The following is a 26,900-nucleotide window of genomic DNA, read 5'->3' on the forward strand; positions in this document are numbered from 1 at the left end:
ACCAGCATTTCACATGAAGCTACTATAAAAACAGTGATTAGATTTAAAAGTCCCCTTTTAGACTGTGAGCCCACTGTTGGGTAGGGACTGTCTCTATGTGTTGCCAATTTGTACTTCCCAAGCGCTTAGTACAGTGCTCTGCACATAGTAAGCGCTCAATAAATACGATTGATTGATTGATTGATTGATTGATTGATTTAAAATATACATACTTAGATTGTGCGCCCCAGGTGGGACCAGAACTGTGTCCATCCTAATTAACTTGAACCTACCCCAGCGCTGACAGCAGTGCTTGACCCATAGTGAACACTTAATAAATACCATTAAGAAAATGGTATACAATTGACAAGTCATAATCGTATTAATTTCTGTGTACTTCTGTGTATTCAGAAGCCGATAGATTATCTGGTCATGTTAATAGGAGAGAAGCTAGCTAGGAAAATAATTTTCCAGTCTTTTTCCTGATAACTTTCAAGTTTTTATGTAGAATGTCAGTTTCCATAGTATATCATACGGTTTCCTAGTATTCAGAGGTGGCACTGGTGGCAGCATCATTTCCCTTGACCAGAAATGAAAAAGAAATGGTTCCACATGGGGTACGTGAATAGTCTGCCATCTTGCCAGTCGCTGCAGTTGTGGACAGTGAAACCTTTTGCTATCTGTGGTTGTGTCGTTTAGCCTTCCGGCCATCGTGATCATTTTATTGCAAGTGAGTCAGCCTGTTAATGAGTTCCAGGCAATTTGTTCTCATTTTATCATTTGAATTACCCGTTGCAATTTTTCCTATTCTCAGTGCAAGTTGATTTCTGGCTTCTTTTTTGGAAAGCATTTCCCAATTGGACAAGATGAAATAAGGAGTATTTAGTGAATATCGTTTATTCTGAGGCATCCAGTGCTCAAACCTAGGGACTGGGTTTTGCTCTTGAGCTATTCTCAGAATTTTGACTGCAGTGAAGTATTTGTGACATCAATCTGTTGTTCTGGAAATTACATTTATTTTGTAAGTACGTCAGTTTGGCACAGCAGATGGCAGTTTGCCATGAGGGGGAGAAAGATATCAGTACCTGAGGCTGTTAAGAAAAGGTGATATGAAGCAAAGAGAAAACTCATTGAAAAACAACTTGAACTTTCTGCTTTTCTTTTTCTCTGTTTTCCACATTGGTACTAGCCCTCTTCCTCAAAGTTATAAGACGGATGTCGAGGGGATTCTCTTTCAAAACAACTTCACTGGTTTACTGCCCTTCCTTCCTTCCCCTTCCTTCCTCTCCCCCTCGCCCCCCTCTCCATCCCCCTCATCTTACCTCCTTCCCTTCCCCACGGCACCTGTATTTATGTATATATGCTTGTACATATTTATTACTCTATTTATTTTACATGTACATATCTATTCTATTTATTTATTTATTTTGTTAGTATGTTTGGTTTTGTTCTCTGTCTCCCCCTTTTAGACTGTGAGCCCACTGTTGGGTAGGGACCGTCTCTATATGTTGCCAACTTTGTATTTCCCAAGGGCTTAGTACAGTGCTCTGCACACAGTAAGCGCTCAATAAATACGATTGATTGATTGATTGCCCATTCTTTTATGGCTGGTCAAGTCCCAGGGCAGCAGCTGGAGCTGGGGTAGGGACCTACATTCCCAGCATTAAACATGAGTCTTGGAGATAACCAGAAGCTAGAAATAGAGCAGTGGAGTGGGAGTTTTTATTTGGAGGAAATAACTGTAGGAAAGCTTAGAAATCCAGGAAAGCACAGCTACCTACCCTGACAAAAATCTCCAGTGGCTACCAATCAATCTGCGCATCAGGCAGAAACTCCTCACCCTGGGCTTCAAGGCTGTCCATCCCCTCGCCCCCTCTGACCTCACCTCCCTTCTCTCCTTCTCCAGCCCAGCCCGCACCCTCCGCTCCTCCGCCGCTGATCTCCTCACCGTACCTCGTTCTCACCTGTCCCGCCATCGACCCCCAGCCCACGTCCTCCCCCGGGCCTGGAATGCCCTCCCTCTGCCCATCTGCCAAGCTAGCTCTCTTCCTCCCTTCAAGGCCCTACTGAGAGCTCACCTCCTCCAGGAGGCCTTCCCAGACTGAGCCCCCTCCTTCCTCTCCCCCTCGTCCCCCTTTCCATCCCCCATCTTACCTCCTTCCCTTCCCCACAGCACCTGTATATATGTATATATGTTTGTACATATTTATTACTCTATTTTACCTGTACATATCTATTCTATTTATTTTATTTTGTTAATATGCTTGGTTTTGTTCTCCGTCTCCCCCTTCTAGACTGTGAGCCCACTGTTGGGTAGGGACTGTCTCTATATGTTGCCAACTTGGACTTCCCAAGCGCTTAGCACAGCGCTCTGCACACAGTAAGCGCTCAATAAATACGATTGGTGATGATGATGACTGCAGTCACTTCGTAATCTTCCTACGAAACAGTGCTGAAGAAAAGCTGTGCTTAGTAAAACCACGCCATCCTAGCTTTCTCCATCCCTCTTCCAAACAGTGTCCATTTGTTTCGGAATCCCCTTCTCCCTGGGACAACCAGTAGATGTAAAGGGACTGAGATACTGCAAGATCTTGCCTAATGTGAGGTCCTTTTTTCTTTTTCTTGGTATTTTCTCTTCTGCGTCTTTTATTCTGCCGATGGCGTCTCAGTAATGTGTCCTCCTCCCGAGTTTAATTCACAATTTAACCACAAGGGGTTGCTGGAGAGCAACCAAGGCCACAAATTTATCTCATTTTTTGCTAATTTTCATTTTGTAGGGGTGTGGATTTTCATGGCTTAAAATCCTATAAAACGCCTCCTTTAATATCTTTCTCCTGCCTCATGTCATTCATTCATTCGTTCAGTCGCATTTATTGAGTGCTTACTGTGTGCAGAGCGCTGTACTAAGCGCTTGGGAAGTACAAATCGGCAACATACAGAGGCAGTCCCTACCCAACAGCGGGCTCACAGTCTAGAAGGGGGAGACAGACAACAAAACATATTAACAAAATAAAATAAATAGAATAGTAAATATGTACAAGAGTATGTACATTCATTCATTCAATCACATTTATCGAGCGCTTACTGTGTGCAGAGCACTGTACTAAGCGCTTGGGAAGTACAAATCGGCAACATACAGAGACGGTCCCTACCCAACAGCGGGCTCACAGTCTAGAAGGGGGAGACAGGGAACAACACATATTAACAAAATAAAATAAATAGAATAGTAAGTATGTACAAGAGTATGTACATATATGTCCTGTCTTTGTTATATTCAAGTAGGAGTACTAGTAGCATTTATCAAATGTACACTGCTAGGCGCTTGGGAAGTACAAAATAAATAACCCGATCAACACCCACAAGGAATTTACAGGAATTCCATTGTTAAACAGCCCACAAGTATGTAACTGTAATTAGGATAGGGAGAGGATATCGATTCGCCACCTGAAACCAAGGTTAAGGAAGATGGAGGTGGCCATGATCCCATTTAAACCAGATTAAAATACTAATCTAATCAATCAATCGTATTTATTGAGCGCTTACTGTGTGCAGAGCGCTGTACTAAGCGCTTGGGAAGTACAAATCGGCAACATATAGACACGGTCCCTACCCAACAGCGGGCTCACAGTCTAGAAGGGGGAGACAGACAACAAAACATAATAACAAAATAAAATAAATAGAATAGTAAATATGTACAAGAGTATGTACATTCATTCATTCAATCACATTTATCGAGCACTTACTGTGTGCAGAGCACTGTACTAAGCGCTTGGGAAGTACAAATCGGCAACATACAGAGACGGTCCCTACCCAACAGCGGGCTCACAGTCTAGAAGGGGGAGACAGGGAACACAACATATTAACAAAATAAAATAAATAGAATCGTAAGCATGTACAAGAGTATGTACATATATGTCCTGTCTTTATTATATTCAAGTAGGAGTACTAGTAGCATTTATCAAATGTACGCCGCTAGGCGCTTGGGCAGTACAAAATAAATAACTCGATCAACACCCACAAGGAATTTACAGGAATTCCATTGTTAATCAGCCCACAAGTATGTAACTGTAATTAGGATAGGGAGAGGATATCGATTTGCCACCTGAAACCAAGGCTAAGGAAGATGGAGGTGGCCATGATCCCATTTAAACCAGATTAAAATACTAATCTAATGATATAATAGCATTCACAAAAACTGCATTTTTGTTAGAAGCAAGTTCAGATCATATAAAAGCGGGTCACCTGTCACATTGCTTATTAATCACTGCAATGTAATAATTGATCTGCCGTATATCAGATAATTAGAGAAGCAGCGTGGCTCAGTGGAAAGAGCCCGGGCTTTGGAGTCAGAGATCATGGGTTCGAATGCCGGCTCCACCACATGTCTGCTGTGTGGCCTTGGGCAAGTCACTTAACTTCTCTGAGCCTCAGTTATCTCATCTGTAAAATGGGGATTAAGACTGTGAGCCCCACGTGGGTCAACCTGATCACCTTGTATCCCCCCCAGCTCTTAGAACAGTGCTCTGCACATAGTAAGCGCTTAACAAATTCCATCATTATTATTATTATTATAATTGTCAGTGGTGCTGAGCGCTTACCATGTGCAGAGTACTATACAAAGCACTTGGGAGAGTGCAACACAACAGTTGGGAGAAATGCTCCCTGTTCACAGTGAGCTTACAGTCTAATCAGTCAGGCCTATTTATTGAGCTATTACTGTGTGCAGAACACTGTACTAAACTTTTGGAAGAGTACAACATAGTAGATACATTCCTTCCCCACAACAAGCTTACAGTCTAGAGGGGGAGATAAACATTAATAGAAATAAATAAAATTACAGATATGTACATAAGTGTTGTGGGGGGTGTTGGGGGGAAGAGGAGTAAAGGGAGCAAGTCAGGGTGAGACAGAAGAGAATGGGAGAAGAAGAAAGGAGGGTTTTGTTAGGGAAGGCCTCTTGGAGGTCTTCAATAAGGTTTTGAAGTTCGAGAGAGTAATTTTTGGATATGAAGAGGGAGGGCATTTCAGGCCAGAGGCAGGAGGTGGGCCGGAGGTCGGCGGCGAGATAGACGAGGTGGAGGAACAGTGAGAAGGTTAGCATTAGAGAAGTGAAGTGTGCGGCCTGGATCGGAGTAGGAGAGTTAGTGAAGTGAAGTAGGAGGGGCAAGGGGATTGAGAGCTTTAAAGCTCCCCCTCGTCCCCCTCTCCATCCCCCCATCTTACCTCCTTCCCTTCCCCACAGCACCTGTATATATGTATATATGGCTGTACATATTTATTACTCTATTTATTTATTTATTTATTTATTTTGCTTGTACATTTCTATCCTATTTATTTTATTTTGTTGGTATGTTTGGTTCTGTTCTCTGTCTCCCCCTTTTAGACTGTGAGCCCACTGTTGGGTAGGGACTGTCTCTATGTGTTGCCAATTTGTACTTCCCAAGCGCTTAGTACAGTGCTCTGCACATAGTAAGCGCTCAATAAATTTGATTGATTGATTGATTGATTAAAGCTCATGGTAAGGAGTTTCTGTTTGACCTAGAGATGGATGGGCAACCACTGGAGGTTCTTGAGGAGAGGGGAAACATGGCCTAAATGTTTTTATATGAAAATGATCTGGGCAGCAGACAGAAGATTGGAGTAGGTAGGGCCAGGAGGCAGGGAGGTCAGCAAGGAGGTTGATAGAGTAATGAAGGTGGGATAGAATAAATGCTTGGACTAATGTGGTAGCAGTTTGGAGAGGAAAGGACGGATTTTAGCAATGTTGTGGATTGATTATGTGTGTTGGGTGAGAGAGGGGAGTCAATAATACCAAGGTTACAGGCTTGTGAGACAGGAAGGATGGTGTTGCTGTCTAAAATGATGGAAAAGTAGGGAGGCCATGGTTTTGGGTAGGAAGATAAGGAATTCTCATTTGGACATGTTAAATTTGAAGTGATGACAGGACATCTTGAAGTGATGGCAGGACGTCAGGATGCCAACTTGTACTTCCCAAGCGCTTAGTACGGTGCTCCGCACACAGTAAGCGCTCAATAAATGCGATTGATGATGATGACATCCAGGAGGATATGTCTTGAAGGCAGGAGGAAATGTGAGTCTGCAGAAAGGGTTAGAGAAAGGCTGGAGATGTAGATTGGGGAATTGTCGGCAAAGAGGTGGTAGTTTAAGCCATGGGAGTAAATGAGTTCTCCAAATTAGTGGGTGTAGATGGAAAATAGAAGGGGATCCAGAACTGAATCTTGAGGGATATTCATTCATTCATTCAGTCGTATTTATTGAGCGCTTACTGTGTGTAGAGCACTGTACTAAGCACTTGGGAAGTACAAGTTGGCAACACATAGAGATGGTCCCTACCCAACAGCGGGCTCACCGTCTTGGGAGACAGACAACAAAACCAAACATGTGGACAGGTGTCAAGTCATCAGAATAAATAGAAGTAAAGCTAGGTGCACATCATTAACAAAATAAATAGAGTAATAAATCTGTACAAACATATATACAGGTGCTGTGGGGAGGGGAAGGAGGTAGGGCGGGGGGGATGGGGAGGGGGAGAGGAAAAAAGGGGGCTCAGTCTGGGATATCCACATTTAGGGGTGAGAGGCAGAAGAGGAGCCTGCGAAAAAGACTGAGAATGAGCGGCCAGAGAGGTGGGAGGAGGACAGTGTCAATGAAGCTGAGGTTGAATAATGCTTCCAGGAGAAGGGGGTGGTCTGCAGTATCAAAGGCAGCTGAGGGGTCAAGGAGGATTAGAATGGAGTAGAGGCTATTGGGTTGGCAAGAAGGAGATCATTTGTGACCTTTGAGAGGGCGGTTTCTGTGGAGTGACGGGAACAGAATCCAGAGAGAATTGGAGGAGAGGAACTTGAGACAGCGGGTGTAGACAACTCGCTCAAGGAGTTTGGAAAGGAATGGTGGGAGGGAGATGGGGCGTTAACTGGAGGGAGCCATGGAGTTAAGGGAGGGCTTTTTTAGGATAGGAGAGACATGAGATGTTTGAAAGCAGTGGTGAAGAAGCAGTTGGATGGAGTTCTACTTCTCTGCCTGCCTAAGTGAAACATCCCCCCCATCTTACCTCCTTCCCTTCCCCACAGCACCTGTATATATGTTTGTACCTATTTATTACTCTATTTATTTATTTTACTTGTACATATCTATTCTATTTATTTTATTTTGTTAGTATGGTTTTGTTCTCTGTCTCCCCCTTTTAGACTGTGAGCCCACTGTTGGGTAGGGACTGTCTCTATATGTTGCCAACTTGGACTTCCCAAGCGCTTAGTACAGTGCTCTGCACACAGTAAGCGCTCAATAAATACAATTGATGATGATGATGATCCACTGTTGTTTGTTTCTTTAATGGGGCATTTGAAAGGGGACTCACTTGGCTCCAAGATGCAGTACTGAATCTATGGAGTAGCGACTCTCCTGCTTTCATGACTGCAGTCATTTCAAATCCATTTCTTAGGCGTTTTCTTTCACCTCACCTCTTGAATGGAAACAGGCAGTAGCATCAAGATGTGGTTTTTCACTGTGACCAATTTTAAATAAGTGGCATTAACCAAATACGGAAGCAAGGTCAATATCTGGTTTTTATGCCTTTTTAAAAACCATTACAATGAAGAATTTTAATAAAACCAATTTTCAGAAACAAGCACAAAGAGGCAATGCTTTGAAATCAATAAAAGCTTACTTAGTGGGGCATATTAGAAGAGGTGCAGATATCCTTTAGCCAAGGACAATTGTTTTTCTTCACATTTCTGTCACCTTACCCTCCTATCATAAAAATAGGCTATCTTGCCTTTCTGTGGTAGTTTCATCTCCCACTACACTCCAACTTGCACTCTTCATTTCCTTCAAGATAAACTTACTCTGCCTCGATCTTGTCTCTCCTGACAACAGTATCGTGTGATACTGAAACCTCCCTTCTGTCTGGAACTCCCTCCTCCTTCTTGGCCACCAGTCCACCATTCCCCCCATGTTAAAAGTCCTTCTTTGATTAATTTCCCATTTCTCCACCCTTCCCCCAGCCCCCCGCCTTCTGCCACTTCAGCACCTCCCCACTTTAAATCCCCCAACTAGCAAAATGTTAGCAATTTGCACCACCAGAATTCAGTGCCCCCCAACCCATTGCATTTATATCCTCTACAACTTCCTCCTGTCTGTAATATGTAATATGTTGCCTCCTTCTCCCCAACTAGATTGTTAAAATTCTTGAGGGTGTGGATCATGCCTACAAATTCTCCCAGGTGCTTAGTAGAGCACTCTGTGTACGCGGAGCGCTCAATAAATGCTGTTGGTCGATTGAAGCAACTGATGTTTACAAGAAGTTGGGTAGAAGAGGAAGATGAAACAATACTGGAGAGTGTAGTCGGGTTCAGAAAAAGTATTTTCTTGGGGAGGTGTGGATGTGTTTGAGACAAATGGGAGTGAACCATCAGAGTGAACAGTTGAAGAATGCAAGCAGAGAGGGAGGAAGAGTGGATTCAAGTGCTTTAAGAAGGTGAGAAGGAATGGAGTCAGAGGAACGGGTGAAATGGAAGATTTTGAGAGCAGGTGGGTGATTTCTTGAGAACAGCGTGGTGATGAGAGAGTGGGGTTAGGTGGGAGTGGGAGATTTGAGGGGGCTGTTTAGGGGAGTTCATACCTGATGGTTTTTCTTTTTTTTTTTCCCCAGCAAAATGGTGAGACCCTCAGGGGTTGGGTGGGGCACTAGGGTTTTCAGGAGGGGGTTGAAGATCTGAAAATTTGAGGGGGCAATGGGTAGAGTTTATGAATGGAGTTATGGTACATTAAGAAGCTTCTAATCAAATTCAATTGTTTGTATTGATGTCCTTTCCTAATTTTCTAAATGATATCCTCACAGCATTAGTGCCATTCATTCATTCATTCATTCAGTCGTATTTATCGAGCGCTTACCGTGTGCAGAGCATTCCCTAGAGTTTCCTGGTGACCCTTTGGGAACCACTACTGTAGAGGTAACAGCAGTGAGCAAGAAGATCAAACAAGGGTTTGGACGGGGCGGTCGTTTTGGATGGTGGCTGGAAAGATAGTTGGCTACAGAGAGGGTAAAGTCATTCAGATGGAAAGGTTCGGAAATAAGATTCAAAAAGAATCCAGAGGAAAAACATGGCACTTGCTAGTTTTTTGCTCTGCAGATCCCCATTGGGCAGCAGAAGGAATCCAATAGGAGGCATCCTTAGACTGTATTTGTATGCCCCCAAAAAACAGAATTAAATTGAGAAGCTAGTTAAGTTGGTGAGTGGCTATCCAGAAGGCTGATATTGTTCAACAGAGCAGTCAATCAGTTTCTGCTTCCTCTACAGTAAAACCATGCAGAGCATTGCAATTGGGTACTTAGAGAATGTAATGTCATATAGCATTCTTTCTTCTGAATCATAGGAACCATGGAAAATCAGGGGGTTAGGTTCTTATGGTTCATATCGTTGATAAATTTAAAAAAATTCAATACCGATTTGAAGATAGTATTTTTTTTTCCTTTTCTTCAGCGGCTTCCCTGTCCCCCAAACTCCTTCCATTTTTCATTTGACATCCAAACTCTCTTCCTGTCTCTGACAGCCGCTCTTGAAAATACTGCTGCTGCCACTGCTGGAATAATCTAAGTGCCGAGCTGCCTAAGAAACGCTCACGCCTCGCCTTCCAGAGCTCCACAACCAACATTCAGTCAGTCATATTTATTGAGGGCTTATTTTACTGTATGCAGAGCACTGTACTAAGCGTTTGGGAGAATACACTATAACAACAGACACACTCCCTGCCCACAACGAAATATAACAGACACACTCCCTGCCCGCAACGAACTTAAAGTCTAGTGGGGAGACAGACATTAATAAAAATAAATTACAGATATGTACAGAAGTGCTGTGGGCTGGGGAGAGGGGATGAATAAAGGGAGCAAGTCAGGGCAAGTGGAAGAAGAGGAAAGGAGGATTTAGGGAAGGCCTCTTGGAGGAGATGTGCCTTCAGTAAGGGTTTGAAGGCCGGGGAGAGTCATTGTCTGTCGGACGTGAAGAGAGAGGATGTTCTCTTCAGAACAGGGGGGTGAAATGTCCGCGACCAGATGATGAGATTGAGGTACAGAGCAAATGTTGGCACCAGAGGAGCCAAGTGTGAGAGCTGGGTTATGGTAGGAGAGTAACTAGGTGAGGTAGGGGCAAGGTGATTGAGTGCTTTAAAGCCAAAGGTTTGTTTCTGTTTGATGCAGAGTAGGATTACTTTCCCAAAATTGCCTCAAGCAGACCCACTCCGGGTTCAGGATGGCTTACTAGTCCACTGGGCACAAATCAACATTGAATCATTCTGATTGCCCTTTCAATCAATCAATCAATCAATCGTATTCATTGAGCGCTTACTATGTGCAGAGCACTGTACTAAGCGCTTGGGAAGTACAAATTGGCATCACATAGAGACAGTCCCTACCCAACAGTGGGGTCACAGTCTAAAAGGGGGAGACAGAGAACAGAACCAAACATACCAACAAAATAAAATAAGTAGGATAGAAATGTATAAGTAAAATAAATAAATGAATAAATAGATAAATAGAGTAGTAAATATGTACAACCATATATACATATATACAGGTGCTGTGGGGAAGGGAAGGAGGTAAGACGGGGGGGTGGAGAGGGGGACGAGGGGGAGAGGAAAGAAGGGGCTCAGTCTGGGAAGGCCTCCTGGAGGAGGTGAGCTCTCAGCAGGGCCTTGAAGGGAGGAAGAGAGCTAGCTTGGCGGATGGGCAGAGGGAGGGCATTCCAGGCCCGGGGGATGACGTGGGCCGGGGGTCGATGGCGGGACAGGCGAGAGCGAGGTACAGTGAGGAGATTAGTGGTGGAGGAGCGGAGGGTGCCCTTTATGCATTCCTCTTAAATTGTCAGTGATCTCCACTTTTTTTCTTCAGGTTTCATTGTTCTCTTGAGGCTTTCAGCCATAGACAGCTTGAGTATTGCAGGAGATTTCTCACATTAAAACCTTAAAGCCCTTCCTGAAAAGGTGGCTGGTTCTCTACTTTTCTCTATTCTGTCTTTCCCCTAAATTAACTTCGTGTTTAATTTGGCTCATTCATTCATTTAATTGTATTTATTGAGCACTTACTGTGTGCACAGCACTGCATTAAGGGAAAATACAAGGCAACAATAAACAGTGACATTCCCTGCCCGCAGTGAGCTTATTGTCCGGGGTGGTGGGGGGAGATAGACATGACTATAAATAAATAAAATCACAGCTATGTGCATAAGTTCTGTGGAGCTGGGAGGGGAGAAGAGCAAAGGGAGCAAGTCAGGGTGGCACAAAAGGGAGTGGGAGATGAGAAACAGTGGGGCTTAGTCTGGGAAGGCCTCTTGGAGGAGGTGTGTCTTCAATAAGGCTTTGAAGCCAGGGAGAATAATTGTCCGTTGAATTTGAGGAGGGAGGGCATTCCAGGACAGAGGCAGGAAGTGGGCTAGGGGTCGGCTTATTCGACCTCGTCTTTGGGGCTGTACCACTGTGTCTTCTGGAGTTTAGACAATATGGGTATATTGATGAATTCATATATTTTGAAATGGATTTGCCAAGATTTCACTGGGTAGAAAAGTCACTTAATGAGCTCAAGTTTCAAATTCTGTAAAATGGGGATTTAAAAAATTTACCTAAAACCTTTAAAGCTGATATTAGCTTGATGTGACATAAAGCCTTTTCAGTATTACAGAAAGAGGTTCTGGGATTTTTTTTAATTGATGGCTTTTCTATTTTTACTTTCTTTTCAAAAATGAATCACTGGTGACTTACTTAGGTGAACGATAGTGAAGACCGAATGCCGAGAAATGGTTGTAATCAGTGCTTTCCTTCATAAAAAATGTACATCGAAAGCTGTAAGCGGAAAAAAGGGCAAAATTATAAATGGCAGCACTTGCTTGTAGGATATTTAAAAGTCATTTAAACCTCAGCTGAGCATCTGTAAGCAGCAGGAAGAGGGAGAAGGAGCGGAGAAGAGAGGAAGGCTGATATGTTTTGTGCTTCCAGCCTCAAATCAGAGTTTAAAGGGAAGCAAGCAGTCAGTCAATCATACTTATTGAGCGCTTACTGTGTGCAGAGCACTGTACTAAGTGCATGGGAGAGTACAATATGACAATAAACAGACATATTCCCTGCCCACAGTGAGCTTACAGTCTAATAGACCCAAGAGGGAGGGGAAAGGAGCCTAGAGTGGCCAAAAGGCTAGGAGAAAACAGGCTGAAGGGGTGAATGCTAGTGGAAAGAGAAGTCACTGGAGAAAGGAATCATAGTTATAGACAGACAGGGAGAGCCTTCCTTGTAAATCTGTGGAGGTAAACTTCACATCTGTTGAAAAATCCTATGCTTTTAATAGATGCATAATCTAAAATTTGTGCAATTCTTTTTTCTTAGATCACACCACCGCCTTCATTGTCAGATCAACTGAAGGAACTTTTTCGGCAACAAGAAGTTGTGAGGATGAAACTACGTCTGCAGCACAGTATTGAGAGGGTAAGATTTGCTCAGGATTGTCCCATTTGAAAGTACTTATCAGCCAAATGCCTTCTATGTGGAAGCTGGTCTGAGAAGTAAATTTTTAAATGACTGGATTAAGCTATTAGTTGCAAATATGTCCTATACAGTTTTTGTTGAAAACAGCAGATCCATGTAAATGCTAGACCTAAATATCTTAAAATAATTTGTCTAAACAGGTGTAACTAAAGAAAGCCCATGGCTTGGTCTTTACTATTCAATCAGTGGTATCTGTTGAATGCTTACTGTGTGCGGAGCACTGTACTAAGCTCTTGAGAGAGTACAATGCGACAGAGTTGGCAGACACATTCCCTCCCCACAAGGAGCTTATTTGATTCAGTTGTAAATGGGAAGCAGCCTAATGGGAAGCAGCGTGGCTCAATGGAAAGAGCACGGGCTTTGGAGTCAGAGGTCATGGGTTCGAATCCCGGCTCCACCAATTGTCAGCTGTGTGACTTTGGGCAAGTCACTTAACTTCTCTGTGCCTCAGTTACCTCATCTGTAAAATGGGGATTAAGACTGTGAGCCCCCCGTGGGACAACCTGATCACCTAGTAACCTCCCCAGCGCTTAGAACAGTGCTTTGCACATAGTAAGCGCTTAATAAATGCCATTATTATTATTATTATTATTATTAATGGAAAGATCTTGGTCCTGCCAGTCGGAGGACCTGGATTCTAATCTCGGCTGTGCCACTTGTTCATTCATTCATTCATTGAATTGCATCTTTTGAGGGCTTACTGTGTGCAGAGCACTGTACTGAGCGCTTGGGCAATACAAATCGGCAGCATATAGAGACGGTCCCTACCCAACAATGGGCTCACAGTCTAGAAGGGGGAGACAGACAGCAAAACAAGTAGACAGGTGTCAATACCATCAGAAAAAATAGAATTATAGCTATATACACATCATTAATAAAATAAACGGAGTAATGAGTATGTACAAATATACACAAGTGCTGTGGGGAGAGAATGGGGTAGGTCAGAGGGAGGGGGGCGATGGGGAGGAGAAGAGGAGGAGAGGAAAAGGGGGGCTCAATATGGGAAGGCCTCCTGGAGGAGGTGAGCTCTCAGTAGGGCTTTGAAGGGAGGAAGAGAGCTAGATTGGCGGATGTGTGGAGGGAGGGCATTCCAGGCCAGGGGGAGGACGTGGGCCGGGGGTCGACGGCGGGACAGGCCAACGACAGGCCTTGTCGGGACAGGACTTGTACATATTTACTATTTTATTTATTTTGTCAATGATGTGGATCTAGCTTTACTTCTATTTATTCTGCTGACACCTGACCACATGTTTTGTTTTGTTGTCTGTCTCCCCCTTCTCGACTGTGAGCCCATTGTTAGGTAGAGACCGTCTCTATATGTTGCCAACTTGTAATTCCCAAGCGCTTAGTACAGTGCTCTGCACCCAGTAAGCGATCAATTAATATGACTGAATGGACGACAGGCGAGAACGAGGCACGGTGAGAAGGTTAGCGGCAGAGGAGCGGAGGGTGCGGGCTGGGCTGTAGGAGAAGAGAAGGGAGGTGAGGTAGGAGGGGACGAGGTGATGGACAGCCTTGAAGCCGAGAGTGAGGAGTTTTTGCTTGATTCGTAGGTTGACAGGCAACCACTGGAGATTTTTGAGGAGGGGAGTGACATAATAATAATAATAATGATGGTATTTGTTAAGCGCTTACTATGTGCAAAGCATTGTTCTAAGCGCTGGGGAGGTTACAAGGTGATCAGGTTGTACCACGGGGGCTCACAGTCTTAATCCCCATTTTACTGATGAGGTAACTGAGGCACAGAGAAGTGAAGTGACGTGCCCAAAGTCACACAGCTGACAGTTGGCAGAGCCGGGATTTGAACCCGTGACCTCTGACTCCAAAGCCCAGGCTCTTTCCACTGAGCCACGCTGCTTCTCTAGGCGTTTCTGTAGAAAGATAATCCAGGCAGCAGAGTGAAATATAGGCTGAAGCGGGGAGAGACAGGAGGATGGGAGATCAGAGACGAGGCACAATCTACACTCACTCCCTTGGTGACCTCATTCGCTCCCACGGCTTCAACTATCATCTCTACGCTGATGACACCCAGATCTACATCTCTGCCCCTGCTCTCTCCCCCTCCCTCCAGGCTCGCATCTCCTCCTGCCTTCAGGACATCTCCATCTGGATGTCCGCCCGCCACCTAAAGCTCAACATGTCGAAGACTGAGCTCCTTGTCTTCCCTCCCAAACCTTGTCCTCTCCCTAACTTTCCCATCTCTGTTGACAGCACTACCATCCTTCCCGTCTCACAAGCCCGCAACCTCGGTGTCATCCTCGACTCCGCTCTCTCATTCACCCCTCACATCCAAGCCGTCACCAAAACCTGCCGGTCTCAGCTCCGCAACATTGCCAAGATCCGCCCTTTCCTCTCCATCCAAACTGCTACCCTGCTCATTCAAGCTCTCATCCTATCCCGTCTGGACTACTGCACTAGCCTTCTCTCTGATCTCCCATCCTCGTGTCTCTCTCCACTTCAATCCATACTTCATGCTGCTGCCCGGATTATCTTTGTCCAGAAACGCTCTGGACATATTACTCCCCTCCTCAAAAACCTCCAATGGCTACCGATCAATCTGCGCATCAAGCAGAAACTCCTCACCCTGGGCTTCAAGGCTGTCCATCACCTCGCCCCCTCCTACCTCACCTCCCTTCTCTCCTTCTACTGCCCAGCCCGCACCCTCCGCTCCTCCACCACTAATCTCCTCACTGTACCTCGCTCTCGCCTGTCCCGCCATCGACCCCCGGCCCACGTCATCCCCCGGGCCTGGAATGCCCTCCCTCTGCCCATCCGCCAAGCTAGCTCTCTTCCTCCCTTCAAGGCCCTGCTGAGAGCTCACCTCCTCCAGGAGGCCTTCCCAGACTGAGCCCCTTCTTTCCTCTCCCCTCGTCCCCCTCTCCATCCCCCCGTCTTACCTCCTTCCCTTCCCCACAGCACCTGTATATATGTATATATGGTTGTACATATTTATTACTCTATTTATTTATTTATTTATTTATTTTACTTGTACATTTCTATCCTACTTATTTTATTTTGTTGGTATGTTTGGTTCTGTTCTCTGTCTCCCCCTTTTAGACTGTGAGCCCACTGTTGGGTAGGGACTGTCTCTATGTGATGCCAATTTGTACTTCCCAAGCGCTTAGTACAGTGCTCTGCACATAGTAAGCGCTCAATAAATACGATTGATTGATTGATTGATTGAGGCTGATGCAGTAATCCAGTCAGGATAGAATGAGAGTTTGAACCAGCAAGGTAGCGGTTTGGATTCATTCAGTCGTATTTATTGAGCACTTACTGTATGCAGAGCACTGTACTAAGCGCTTGGGAAGTACAAGTTGGCAGCATATAGAGAAGGTCCCTACCCAACAGCAGGCTCACAGTCTAGAAGGGGGAGGCAGAGAACAAAACAAAACATATTAACAAAATAAAATAAATAGAATAGTAAATATGTACAAGTAAAATAAATAGAGTAATAAATATGTACAAACATATATACAGGTGCTGTGGGGAGGGGAAGGAGGTAGGGCGGGAGGAATGGGGAGGGGGCGGTGGGGGAGAGGAAGGAGGGGACTCAGTGTGGGAAGGCCTCCTGGAGGAGGTGAGCTCTCAGTAGGGCTTTGAAGGGAGGAAGAGAGCCAGCTTGGCGGTTGTGCAGAGTGAAGGCATTCCAGGCCCGGGGGAGGACGGGGGCCGGGGATCAACAGTGGGACAGGCGAGAACGAGGCACAGTGAGGAGATTAGCGGCAGAGGAGCAGAAGGTGCGGGCTGGGCTGGAGAAGGAAAGAAGGGAGGTGAGGTAGGAGGGGGTGAGGGGATGGACAGCCTTGAAGCTGAGAGTGAGGAGTTTTTGCCCGATGCGTAGGTTGATTGGTAGCCACTGGAGATTTTTGAGGAGGGGAGTAACATGCCCAGAGTGTTTCTGCACAAAGATAATCCAGGCAGCAGAGTGAAGTAGAGACTGAAGTGGGGAGAGACAGGAGGATGGGAGGTCAGAGAGGAGGCTGATGCAGTAATCCAGTTGGGGTAGGATGAGAGATTGAACGAGCAGGGTAGCGGTTTGGATGGACAGGAAAGGGCAGATCTTGGCGATGTTGCGGAGGTGAGACCGGCAGGTTTTGGTGACAGATTGGATGTGAGGGGTGAATGAGAGACTGGAGTCGAGGATGACACTATGGTTCCGGGCTTGTGAGACGGGAAGGATGGTAGTGCCGTCAACAGTGATAGGAAAGTCAGGGAGAGGGCAGGGTTTGGGAGGGAAGATAAGGAGTTCAGTCTTGGACATGTTGAGTTTTAGATGGCGGGCAGACATCCAGATGGAGATGTCCTGAAAGCAGGAGGAGATACGAGCCTGGAGGGAAGGAGAGAGAGCAGGGACAGAGATGCAGATTTGGGTGTCATCAGCATAGAGGTGATAGTGGAAGCCGTGGGAGCGAATGAGTTCACCAAGGGAGTGAGTGTAGATCGAGAACAGAAGGGGACCAAGAACTGACCCTTGAGGAACCCCCACAGTAAGGGGATGGGAGGGGGAGGAGGAGCCCGCAAAAGAAACTGAGAATGAATGGCCGGAGAGATGAGAGGAGAACCAGGAGAGGACAGAGTCTATGAGGCTAAGGTTGGATAGCGTGTTGAGGAGAAGGGGGTGGTCCACAGTGTCAAAGGCAGCTGAGGGGTCGAGGAGGATTAGGATAGAGTAGGAGCCGTTGGATTTGGCAAGCAGGAGGTCATTGGTGACCTTTGAGAGGGCAGTTTCCGTGGAATGAAGGGGACGGAAGCCAGATTGGAGGGAGTCGAGGAGAGAGTTGGCGTTGAGGAATTCGAGGCAGAGCGTGTAGACGACTCGTTCAAGGACTTTGGAAAGGAATGGTAGGAGGGAGATAGGGCGATAACTAGAACGTGAGGTGGGGTCAAGAGAGGGGGTTTTTTTAGGATGGGAGGGCCAAACCAATGTTAATGAGTTAATGCATAAAGAGGTTAATGATTGAGTTCATGTCTCCCCACTTTTCAAGCACCTCCAATGGCAACCCATCCAACTCCGCATCAAACAGAAACTCCTTACTATTGGCTTTAAAGCACTCAATCAACGCACCCCACCTTACCTCACCGCACTAATCTCCTACTAGAGAGCACACACTCATTGTGCCCGGATCTCATCTGTCTCACTGTTGACCCCTTTCCCATGTCCTCCACCTAGCCTGGAACTCCCTTCCCCTCCATAAACGCCAGACCACCTCTCTCTCCACCTTCAAGGCATTACTATGGTCACATCTCCAAGAGGCCTTCCCCAGTTAAGCCCTCTTTTCATCATCATCATCATCATCATCAATCGTATTTATTGAGCGCTTACTATGTGCAGAGCACTGTACTAAGCGCTTGGGAAGTACAAACTGGCAACATATACAGTCCCTACCCAACAGTGGGCTCACAGTCTAAAAGGGGGAGAGGTCCTTTTCCCTAGTTCTCTCTCCCTTCTGGATCCTCTATGCACTTCAGTTTGTGACCTTTGGACACTTTATATTCCCCCCCTCCTGAACCCCACAGCACACAGGTACATATCTTTAACTTATATATTATAAATGACTTATTCATATTAATTTCTGTCTCCCCCTCTAGACTGTAAGCTCATTTTGGGTAGGAAGGTGTCTGCTAATTCTGTTGTGTTGTACTCTCCCAAGCAGCTGTGTGACTTTGGGCAAGTCACTTAACTTCTCTGTGCCTCAGCTACCTCATCTGTAAAATGGGGATTAAGACTGTGAGCCCCACGTGGGACAACCTGATTGCCTTCTAACCTCCCCAGCGCTTAGAACAGTGCTTTGCACATAGTAAGCGCTTAATAAATGTCATTATTATTATTATTATTACAGCGGTCTAAGCTGTAAGCTTGTTGTGGGCAGGGAGTGTGTCTGTTTATTGTTATATTGTACTCTCCCAAGCGCTTTGCACCCAGTAAATACTACTGAATGAATGAATGCTCTGCACATAGTAAGCACTCAATAAATATGAATGATGGTTGATTAACTGAAAAGCCACAAACCTAACATGGCCAAGAGCCACAGGTCCAAAGTGGGCAGAAAGCAGGCATTCCCAGCAGAGAAATTGAGGGAAGACGGTGCAGGTGTGAGCTACCAACCAACCAGTAGTATTTCTTGAGCTCTGTGCAGAGCACTGTACTAACTGCATGGGAGAGTACATAGAAAATCAAAGACACGGGCCCTGTCCTCAAGGACTTTATACTAAAATGGGGGACAGACACAAAGTATTTCCAGGAAGGACAGAAAGATGAACAAAAAAGTGAAAAATGAAGTAGAGGCCATACGTTGATTTTTGTAGTAAGAGTAGTAGTATTGTATTTAAGTGCTTACTGTGTCCTGCATTGTTGTAACTTTGGGGGAACATGCAAGTTCATCAAGTTGGACCCGGCCCCTGTCTTACAAGTGGCTCACAGTCTAAGAAGGAGGGGAGAGCACGTATTTATTTCCCACTTTATATTCGAGGAAACTGAGGCACAGAGAAGTTAAGAGACTTGCCCAGGGTGACACAGCAAGCAGTTGGCAGAGTCGGGATTAGAACCCAGGCCCTCTGACTCTCAGGACTGTGCTCTTTCCACTAGGCTTCTAAGCACACAAGTGCTAAGGATTGCATAAAAACATTAAATGGGCAGGGCCAGCTCTTTTTACAGAGCTACTGCCTGCTTGATTTTACTTGTTAAATAATCTGATGGTGCAAGTTTAGCAAATGGTGTAGCCGAACTGGGTGTTTTCTCTTCCCTGTTACTCAGTGCTTCCCGGTGGGCATCAGTCATGATCACAAGTAGGATGAAGTGTGAGTTATGTGGTTCATCCTTGCCTGAAGGTGAGGGTCAGCGGGGGTTCTTGGGGAAGTGTGAAGAACTTGCTGTCTTTAATGGACTGGAAGTTGCTAGTCCAATAAAGACATTTCCTGGTCTCCAAGGCTTTCCCCCCTCCTCCCCATCCCCACTTGTAAACCACAAACTTACAAGCCACAAAGTAGATGCTACCTAACTTTGCCCCTGCACCCGTGCAGCAAGTGAAAAAGAGCTGCCCAATAAGTATAATAATAATGGCATTTATTAAGTGCTTACTATGTGCAGAGCACTGTTCTAAGCACTGGGGAGGTTACGAGGTGATCAGGTTGTGCCCCGTGGGGCTCACAGTCTTAATCCCCATTTGACAGATATGTTTGTACATATTTATTACTCTATTTATTTATTTATTTTATTTGTACATATCTATTCTATTCATTTTATTTTGTTAGTATGTTTGGTTTTCTTCTCTGTCTCCCCCTTTTAGACTATGAGCCCACTGTTGGGTAGGGACTGTCTCTATATGTTGCCAATTTGTACTTCCCAAGCGCTTAGTACAGTGCTCTGCACAGAGTAAGCGCTCAATAAATACGATTGATGATGATGATGATGACAGATGAGGTAATTGAGGCACAGAGAAGTTAAGTGATTTGCCCAGAGTCACACAGCTGACAAGTGGCAGAGCCGGGATTTGAACCCATGACCTCTGACTCCAAAGCCCATGCTGTTTTCACTGAGCCACGCTGCTTCCCCAAGGCACAAGGCTCGCAAGCTGGAGTTCGACCAAGTACTCATTCACCAAGTACTTGAGGGGTGATTTATTTTAGTTTCGTTTTTTTCACGATATTTGTTAAGCACTTATTATGTGCCAGGCACTATACTAAGCACTGGGGGAGATGCAGGCTAATCAGGTTGGACACAGTCCCTGTCCCACATGGGGCTCACAGTCTGCATCCCCATTTTCCAGATGAGAGAACTGAGGCACAGAGAAGTGAAGTGACTTCGCCAAGGTCTCACAGTAGACAAGTGGAGGAGCCAGGATTAGAACCCAGGTTCTTCCGACTCCCGGGTCCATAATCTATCCAGCAGGCCACACTACTTCTTTTATTACAAAAAGGCTGCCAGAAAGTTCTCAATTTGCACAAAGACAGAACAAGAAGAAATAAGCTTGGTTAGCCAAGAAGAATTCAATTAGCCATACAGAAGAATCTGATTATTGGGAACATTCAAAACCAGAATTTGGGGACCAGAGGAGACCTTTAAAGTCACACCCGACTGTCATGGATGGGTAGACCTCCCTGGACGACTGAACTGAACTACCTTACCCTTTCTAGCTCTGACTCTGATGACTAAAATTCGTGGATTGGAAACTCTGAGAAGTCCAACACACTGTCGATTTTATTTGATCGTTTGATTTGGGAGAGTCATCATCATCATCAATCGTATTTATTGAGCGCTTACTATGTGCAAAGCAATGTACTAAGCGCTTGGGAAGTACAAATTGGCAACATATAGAGACAGTCCCTACCCAACAGTGGGCTCACAGTCTAAAAGGGGGAGACAGAGGACAAAACCAAACATACTAACAAAATAAAATAAATAGAATAGATATGTACAAGTAAAATAAATAAATAAATAGAGTAAAAAATATGTACAAACATATATACATATATGCAGGTGCTGTGGGGAAGGGAAGGAGGTAAGATGGGGGGATGGAGAGGGGGATGAGGGGGAGAGGAAGGAAGGGGCTCAGTCTGGGAAGGCCTCCTGGAGGAGGTGAGCTCTCAGCAGGGCCTTGAAGGGAGGAAGAGAGCTAGCTTGGCGGATGGGCAGAGGGAGGGCATTCCAGGCCTGGGGGATGACGTGGGCCGGGGGTCGATGGCGGGACAGGCGAGAGCGAGGTACGGTGAGTCATTGTCAGTGTCTTCAGTTGAAATAAGAAAAGAAAGCAGCGAAAGTACTGTTCAAGCACTTCTTTAATGGGGAAAAAGTGTGGCCTAATAGAAAGAGCTTGGGCCTTCGAGTCAGATCTGGGTTCTAATTCTGACTCCGACACTTGTCTGCTATGTGACTTCAGGCAAGTCACAGCTGCTCTGATTTATTCATGTTAATGTCTTTCTCCCCTTCTAGACAGTAAGCTCGTATGGGCAGGAAACTTGTCTGCTAATTCTTTTTTTTTTTTAATGGCATTTATTAAGCGCTTACTATGTGCAAAGCACCGTTCTAAGCACTGGGGAGGCTACAAGGTGATCAAGTTGTCACACAGGGGGCTCACAGTCTTATCCCCATTTTCCGGATGAGGGAACTGAGGCCCAGAGAAGTGAAGTGACTTGCCCAAAGTCACACAGCTGACATTTGGCGGAGCCGGGATTTGAACCCATGACCTCTGACTCCAAAGCCCGGGCTCTTCTCCACTGAGCCATGCTGCTTCTCTAATTCTTTTGTATTGTATTGTATTCTAATTCTTTTGTATTGTACGTTCCCCAGCACTTAGTACAGTGCTCTGCACATAGTAAACACTCAATAAATAATGATCAATTGATTGTTCTGGACCTGTTATCTGTAAAATGGGGGTTAAATCTTCCTCCCTCTGACTTAGATTGTGAACCCCAAGTAGGACCGGGACTGCGGCCAACGTGAAACAGTGCCTGACACATAGTAAGCACATAATGCCATTAAAAACAAACGTGAGGGTTATGTTCCAGCAGAACTTCAGATAAGATTAGACGGTACTGAAGCTAGCACCCTGATCAATGGTGCAGGCTTGCACAAAAAACATTTCTTTGGCATCATATTCTTTCCAGAGAGATGCACATTGTCAGAAAGACATTCCCTCATTTCCCAAGAGTGGTCTATCTAAAATGTAAAGTAGAAATGCACATTATAGCAGAACTAATTGTAGAAGCCACCATTCACTGTAGACCAATTATATTGGGGGTTTTGGATTCTGAATAAAGAAGGCAGTAGGAAGGTCAGCCTGTTGGACAGGAGAGGTTGAGTATATCAAACCCCTCATACTTCACCCCTGCTCTCCTTATAGCCAGGTAGTGGTTTTAGCAATCTTATGAATGAAATAGAATACAAAATATTTCCCAACCCAGCCTTCATTCAGGTGGCTCACAGGATGAAACCTGGAAAACCCGCATTTTTTATTTCATCCGGCCAAGGAATAAATGGCCACTTATGAGCTGAATTGTAGTATAAATCCCCTAAATTTACATTTCTCCAGAATGTCTCCCTGTGTACAGACTCCTGACGGTCTATCCAATCAGTAGTGATAATTCAGCATCTGAAAGGTTGTTTGAGCCTTTTGGATCATCATCATCATCATCAATCCTATTTATTGAGCACTTACTGTGTGCAGAGCACTGTACTAGGCGCTTGGGAAGTACAAGTTGGCAACATATAAAGACAGTCCCTACCCAATAGTGGGCTCACAGTCTAAAAGGGGGAGACAGAGAACAAAAGCAAACATACTAACAAAATAAAATAAATAGAATAGATATGTACCAGTAAAATAAATAAATAAATAAATAATTGTTAAGTGCTTACTATGTGTCAAACACTGTTCTAAGCACTCACACTGTTCTAAACACTGACACTGTTCAAAACTTGTTACTACCTGTAGTCCTGCTGATTCCGCTCTGTGGATTATGATACATTTCAGTTCCTTTAAGGGGATCTCTGCCGCATGTAAATCCCAAGCGCTTAGTACAGTCTCTGTACACAAGAAGTGCTCAATAAATACAATTGAATGAATGAATAAATAATTCAGGGTGTCATGATAATGGATTGAAGAAGTTACTGCCTTAATTAACAGTGCTCACAAAAAATGCCTGTCACATTCATTCATTCAGTCATATTTATTGAGCGCTTATTGTGTGCAGAGCAGTGTACTAAGCGCTTGGGAAGTACAAGTTGGCAACATATAGAGATGGTCCCTACCCAACAACGGGCTCACAGTCTAGGAGGGGGAGACAGACAGCAAAACAAAACATGTGAACAGGTGTCAAGTCACATCCTTTTTGACGCACCAAGTGCTTTGCCCTATCTTCTTGATTTTCCACCCCGATTTCCTTCCTCCCCCACTGCTTTTCTACCCAAACTTCGGTATTTCTTGAACCCGTCTTTCTTTTAGGTAGTTCGCCAGCTTTAAAATTTTATTTTAAAATATGCAGTGGCTCCCGTTTGGTGAGTGGAATATGCTTGGTGTATTTGACTGAGGACGGATTTCAGTAGAAGGTCTCGTGATAAGTGGTATGCAATGGGCTTTAGACATGAAAATTAGTATTTCAGCTTGTTCATCATTTTCTATTTGTCCTCATTTCATAAAATGTTTTTAAATGTTAGCACCGTATTCTCCTGCCGTAGAAATCACCCTGCCTTTCCACAGCTAATTATTTTAAGAATAATAACCTTAGGGTGTCACCTTCTAGGCATTTATACGCCTTTTAGACTGTGAGCCCACTGTTGGGTAAGGACTGTCTCTATATGTTGCCGACTTGTACTTCCCAAGCGCTTAGTACAGTGCTCTGCACAAAGTAAGCGCTCAGTAAATACAATTGATTGATTTATATGCTATTTGTAATAGTGATGGTATTTGTTAAGCGCTTACTATGTGGCACTGTTCTAAGCCCTGGGGTAGATACAAGCTGCTCAGGTTGGACAAAGTCCCTGTCCCTCATGGGACTCACAGTCTTAATCCCCATTTACAGATGAGGTAACTGAGGCACAGAGAAGTGAAGAGCCGGGATTAGAACCCAGGTCCTTTTGACTCCCATCATCATCATCATCAATCGCATTTATTGAGCGCTTACTGTGTGCAGAGCACTGTACTAAGCGCTTGGGAAGTACAAATTGGCAACATACAGAGACAGTCCCTACCCAACAGTGGGCTCACAGTCTAAAAGGGGGAGACAGAGAACAAAACCAAACATACTAACAAAATAAAATAAATAGGATAGATATGTACAAGTAAAATAAATAAATAAATAGAGTAATAAATATGTACAAACATATATACAGGTGCTGTGGGGAAGGGAAGGAGGTAAGATGGGGGGATGGAGAGGGGGATGAGGGGGGGAGGAAGGAAGGACCGTGCTCTGTCCACTAGGCCACCAAAATGTAAAGAAGCAGTACTGACTTTTCAGATGCGAAAAGAAATCCGGAGCAAACTTTAAAGAAGGCATTTAACGAAAGTGGTTTTTTTTTGCCCCCAACCAGGAAAAGCTTATTGTGTCCAATGAACAGGAAGTCCTGCGGGTCCATTATCGAGCCGCAAGAACCTTAGCAAATCAGACCCTGCCATTCAGTGCCTGTACTGTTCTGCTGGACGCAGAAGTATATAATGTGCCACTGGACTCCCAGGTAAAAAGTTTATTGGTACGTTCAGACATACTTATGTATTACCTTGTTGTTGCTTTTTATCAATTGCTGATCTACAGTGAGAATTAGATTTAAATCCAACTGCGGTTGTGGCCCAGGGAGAAAATTTTAGCCTTATCAGAGAGAAATGTAGAGTCCCATTTCCGATATTGTTTCTCGGTCACCTTCAGTTTTTCATGCCCACCCCATTGCTAATCACCAGTCTAGAAATCCAGGCTTATTCAGTAACCCCTTATATTGCCAAGAGGCCCATATTACTGCTTTTTTCCCAAAGCGTCTATTTGGTTCAGGAGCCCAGTTCTCTCCCCCTGCTCTCTGTTCCTCGCCCTCTGAGTAGGCGGACACAGTTTCAGCCACCCTGAGAAAAAAGGAATTCTGAACTCTGACCAAAATGGTGAGCGTGGGTCATGATCCCATTGGGGATTTCGTTTGTAAGAACACAGTTGCCTTCTAAATGATGTGTGTGATATATTAATTAGGTAGCCTCCAAATAAAAACTACAGTAACACAGGTCAAAATTAGTGAGCTTTACTCTAGAGAGAAAGCCAATCATCAATTGTATTTATTGAGCGCTTACTATGTGCAGAGCACTGTACTAAGCGCTTGGGAAGCCAATATTCAACTGCATAGATTGGAAGTCCACACTGTCATCTGTGGTTGTTAAGAGGTTTGCATAATATTGCCCTTCTGAGATTGGTTATTATGGCAATTTTTAAGGCATTTCTTGTTCTGATGTTGTACTGATATTTCCCAACCTCCCCTGTTGTCCTCAATGAGAGACTCCATCATTATTGTCATCATCACCTTCACTGCTTTATCCAAATAAATTGTTTCCATTTATTAAGTGACTTCCTGATACTGAACATTGGGGGGGAAAGTAACCAGGGGAGAATTAAACACAGGGGCTCACATCTAAGAATTAGGTGGGAAAGGAACCCAAAAGGAACTGCCAGTGAAAATTACAGACTTGCTTAGCGAATAATTGGAACTACTGTAGTGTAGTCGTACTGTTATTTTACATATTCAGGACCTTTGTTCCCTTTTCCAAAATGGGAATGAAAGAGGAAATGTTGTTCCCAGAACACCGATTTTATTCAGTAAGACAATTCTTGCCTGTAGACATTAACACTTTTAAGACCCTGGAACGTAAATACCGTCATTTTATTTAGCTAGTTTCTAATCCATTTCCATTTCTTTGTCTTTGCTTTGGAGAAGCGCTCTGAAGTCTGATGTTTCTTTTCCTGTTGGTTCTTTTTTTTGTATTTTTGTAACTCGTTCCATAAGTCATGCTCTATTTTTGGATGCCGAAAACTTAATACGGTGGAGCCCAGTGTGGGCATGTGTTAGGCGTTTCCAAATGGAATGTTTTCTTGCCAGAGACTCCCAGTTAGTCCTGCTCATGGCAAGATGAGATGTCCACTGCCTTGAAATGGCATTCATAATTTGAGCAAAATTGAAGTGAGTTTGTGCAGAGGGGTTGGAGGTTCAGTGGAACATTTCCCAAATTAACCTTTTGTATTTAAAATAACCAGGTATAGCCACAAAGTGGTTGTCTTTCTAGCATCACTTGTCCCTGAAAAAGGTAGCACAGCCAAGGTCCAGTGAAACTGCCATACTTTGATCTCGATTAAAGCAAAAAAGAAAAACGCATTCTTGGGCTGATTTAATTTGTAGATTGAGTTTGCTGCTTCTATGAATCAAAATATACCTAGCTAAAAATATCATTTCAACTTTATTTGTAATTGATGTGTAACCTGCTTTGAAAATTTTGGTGGTGTTGCTCTTTGCATACAGTAGTAGCAGTAGTATTAATGAGTACTTTTTAGACTGTGAGCCCACTGTTGGGTAGGGACTGTCTCTATGTGTTGCCAATTTGTACTTCCCAAGCGCTTAGTACAGTGCTCTGCACATAGTAAGCGCTCAATAAATACGATTGATGATGATGATGAGTACTTTGTGCAGAGCACTGCACTAAGAACTGGGAAAGTTTATGTGGGAATAAGACATGGACAACTTACAATTCTTAGAATTTGTCATTTTCCACTTGCAATTTAATGTTTTTTAATAGGAGAAATTGTCCATCTGAAATGGTTGTAGTTCACTTCAGAGCCGTTTTAGGACTGCTTTTGGCCATAGTGATATGTTCAAAACAGTCCTAATACTAGTTGGAACATCTGACACC

At 44.4% G+C, this 26,900-nt stretch overlaps 1 protein-coding gene across 3 annotated transcripts in view; it reads left to right on the top strand.

Annotated features, from left to right (window-relative positions):
• Nucleotides 1–26,900, top strand: part of ANKRD12 (ankyrin repeat domain 12) — a 129,914-nt gene that overhangs the window by 91,483 nt on the left and 11,531 nt on the right. For 2 of the 3 annotated variants that reach the window (XM_038747530.1, XM_038747529.1), the window contains 2 exons: nucleotides 12,373–12,471; nucleotides 24,557–24,700. In XM_038747530.1, the coding sequence (XP_038603458.1) occupies nucleotides 12,373–12,471; nucleotides 24,557–24,700 (243 nt within the window). Of the gene's footprint in view, nucleotides 1–12,372; nucleotides 12,472–24,556; nucleotides 24,716–26,900 lie in introns of all 3 variants that reach the window. The other variant, XM_038747528.1, reaches the window with a different exon arrangement.

Source organism: Tachyglossus aculeatus, chromosome 5 (genome assembly GCF_015852505.1).
Source record: "Tachyglossus aculeatus isolate mTacAcu1 chromosome 5, mTacAcu1.pri, whole genome shotgun sequence".
In the NCBI taxonomy this organism is placed as follows: Eukaryota; Metazoa; Chordata; class Mammalia; order Monotremata; family Tachyglossidae; genus Tachyglossus; species Tachyglossus aculeatus.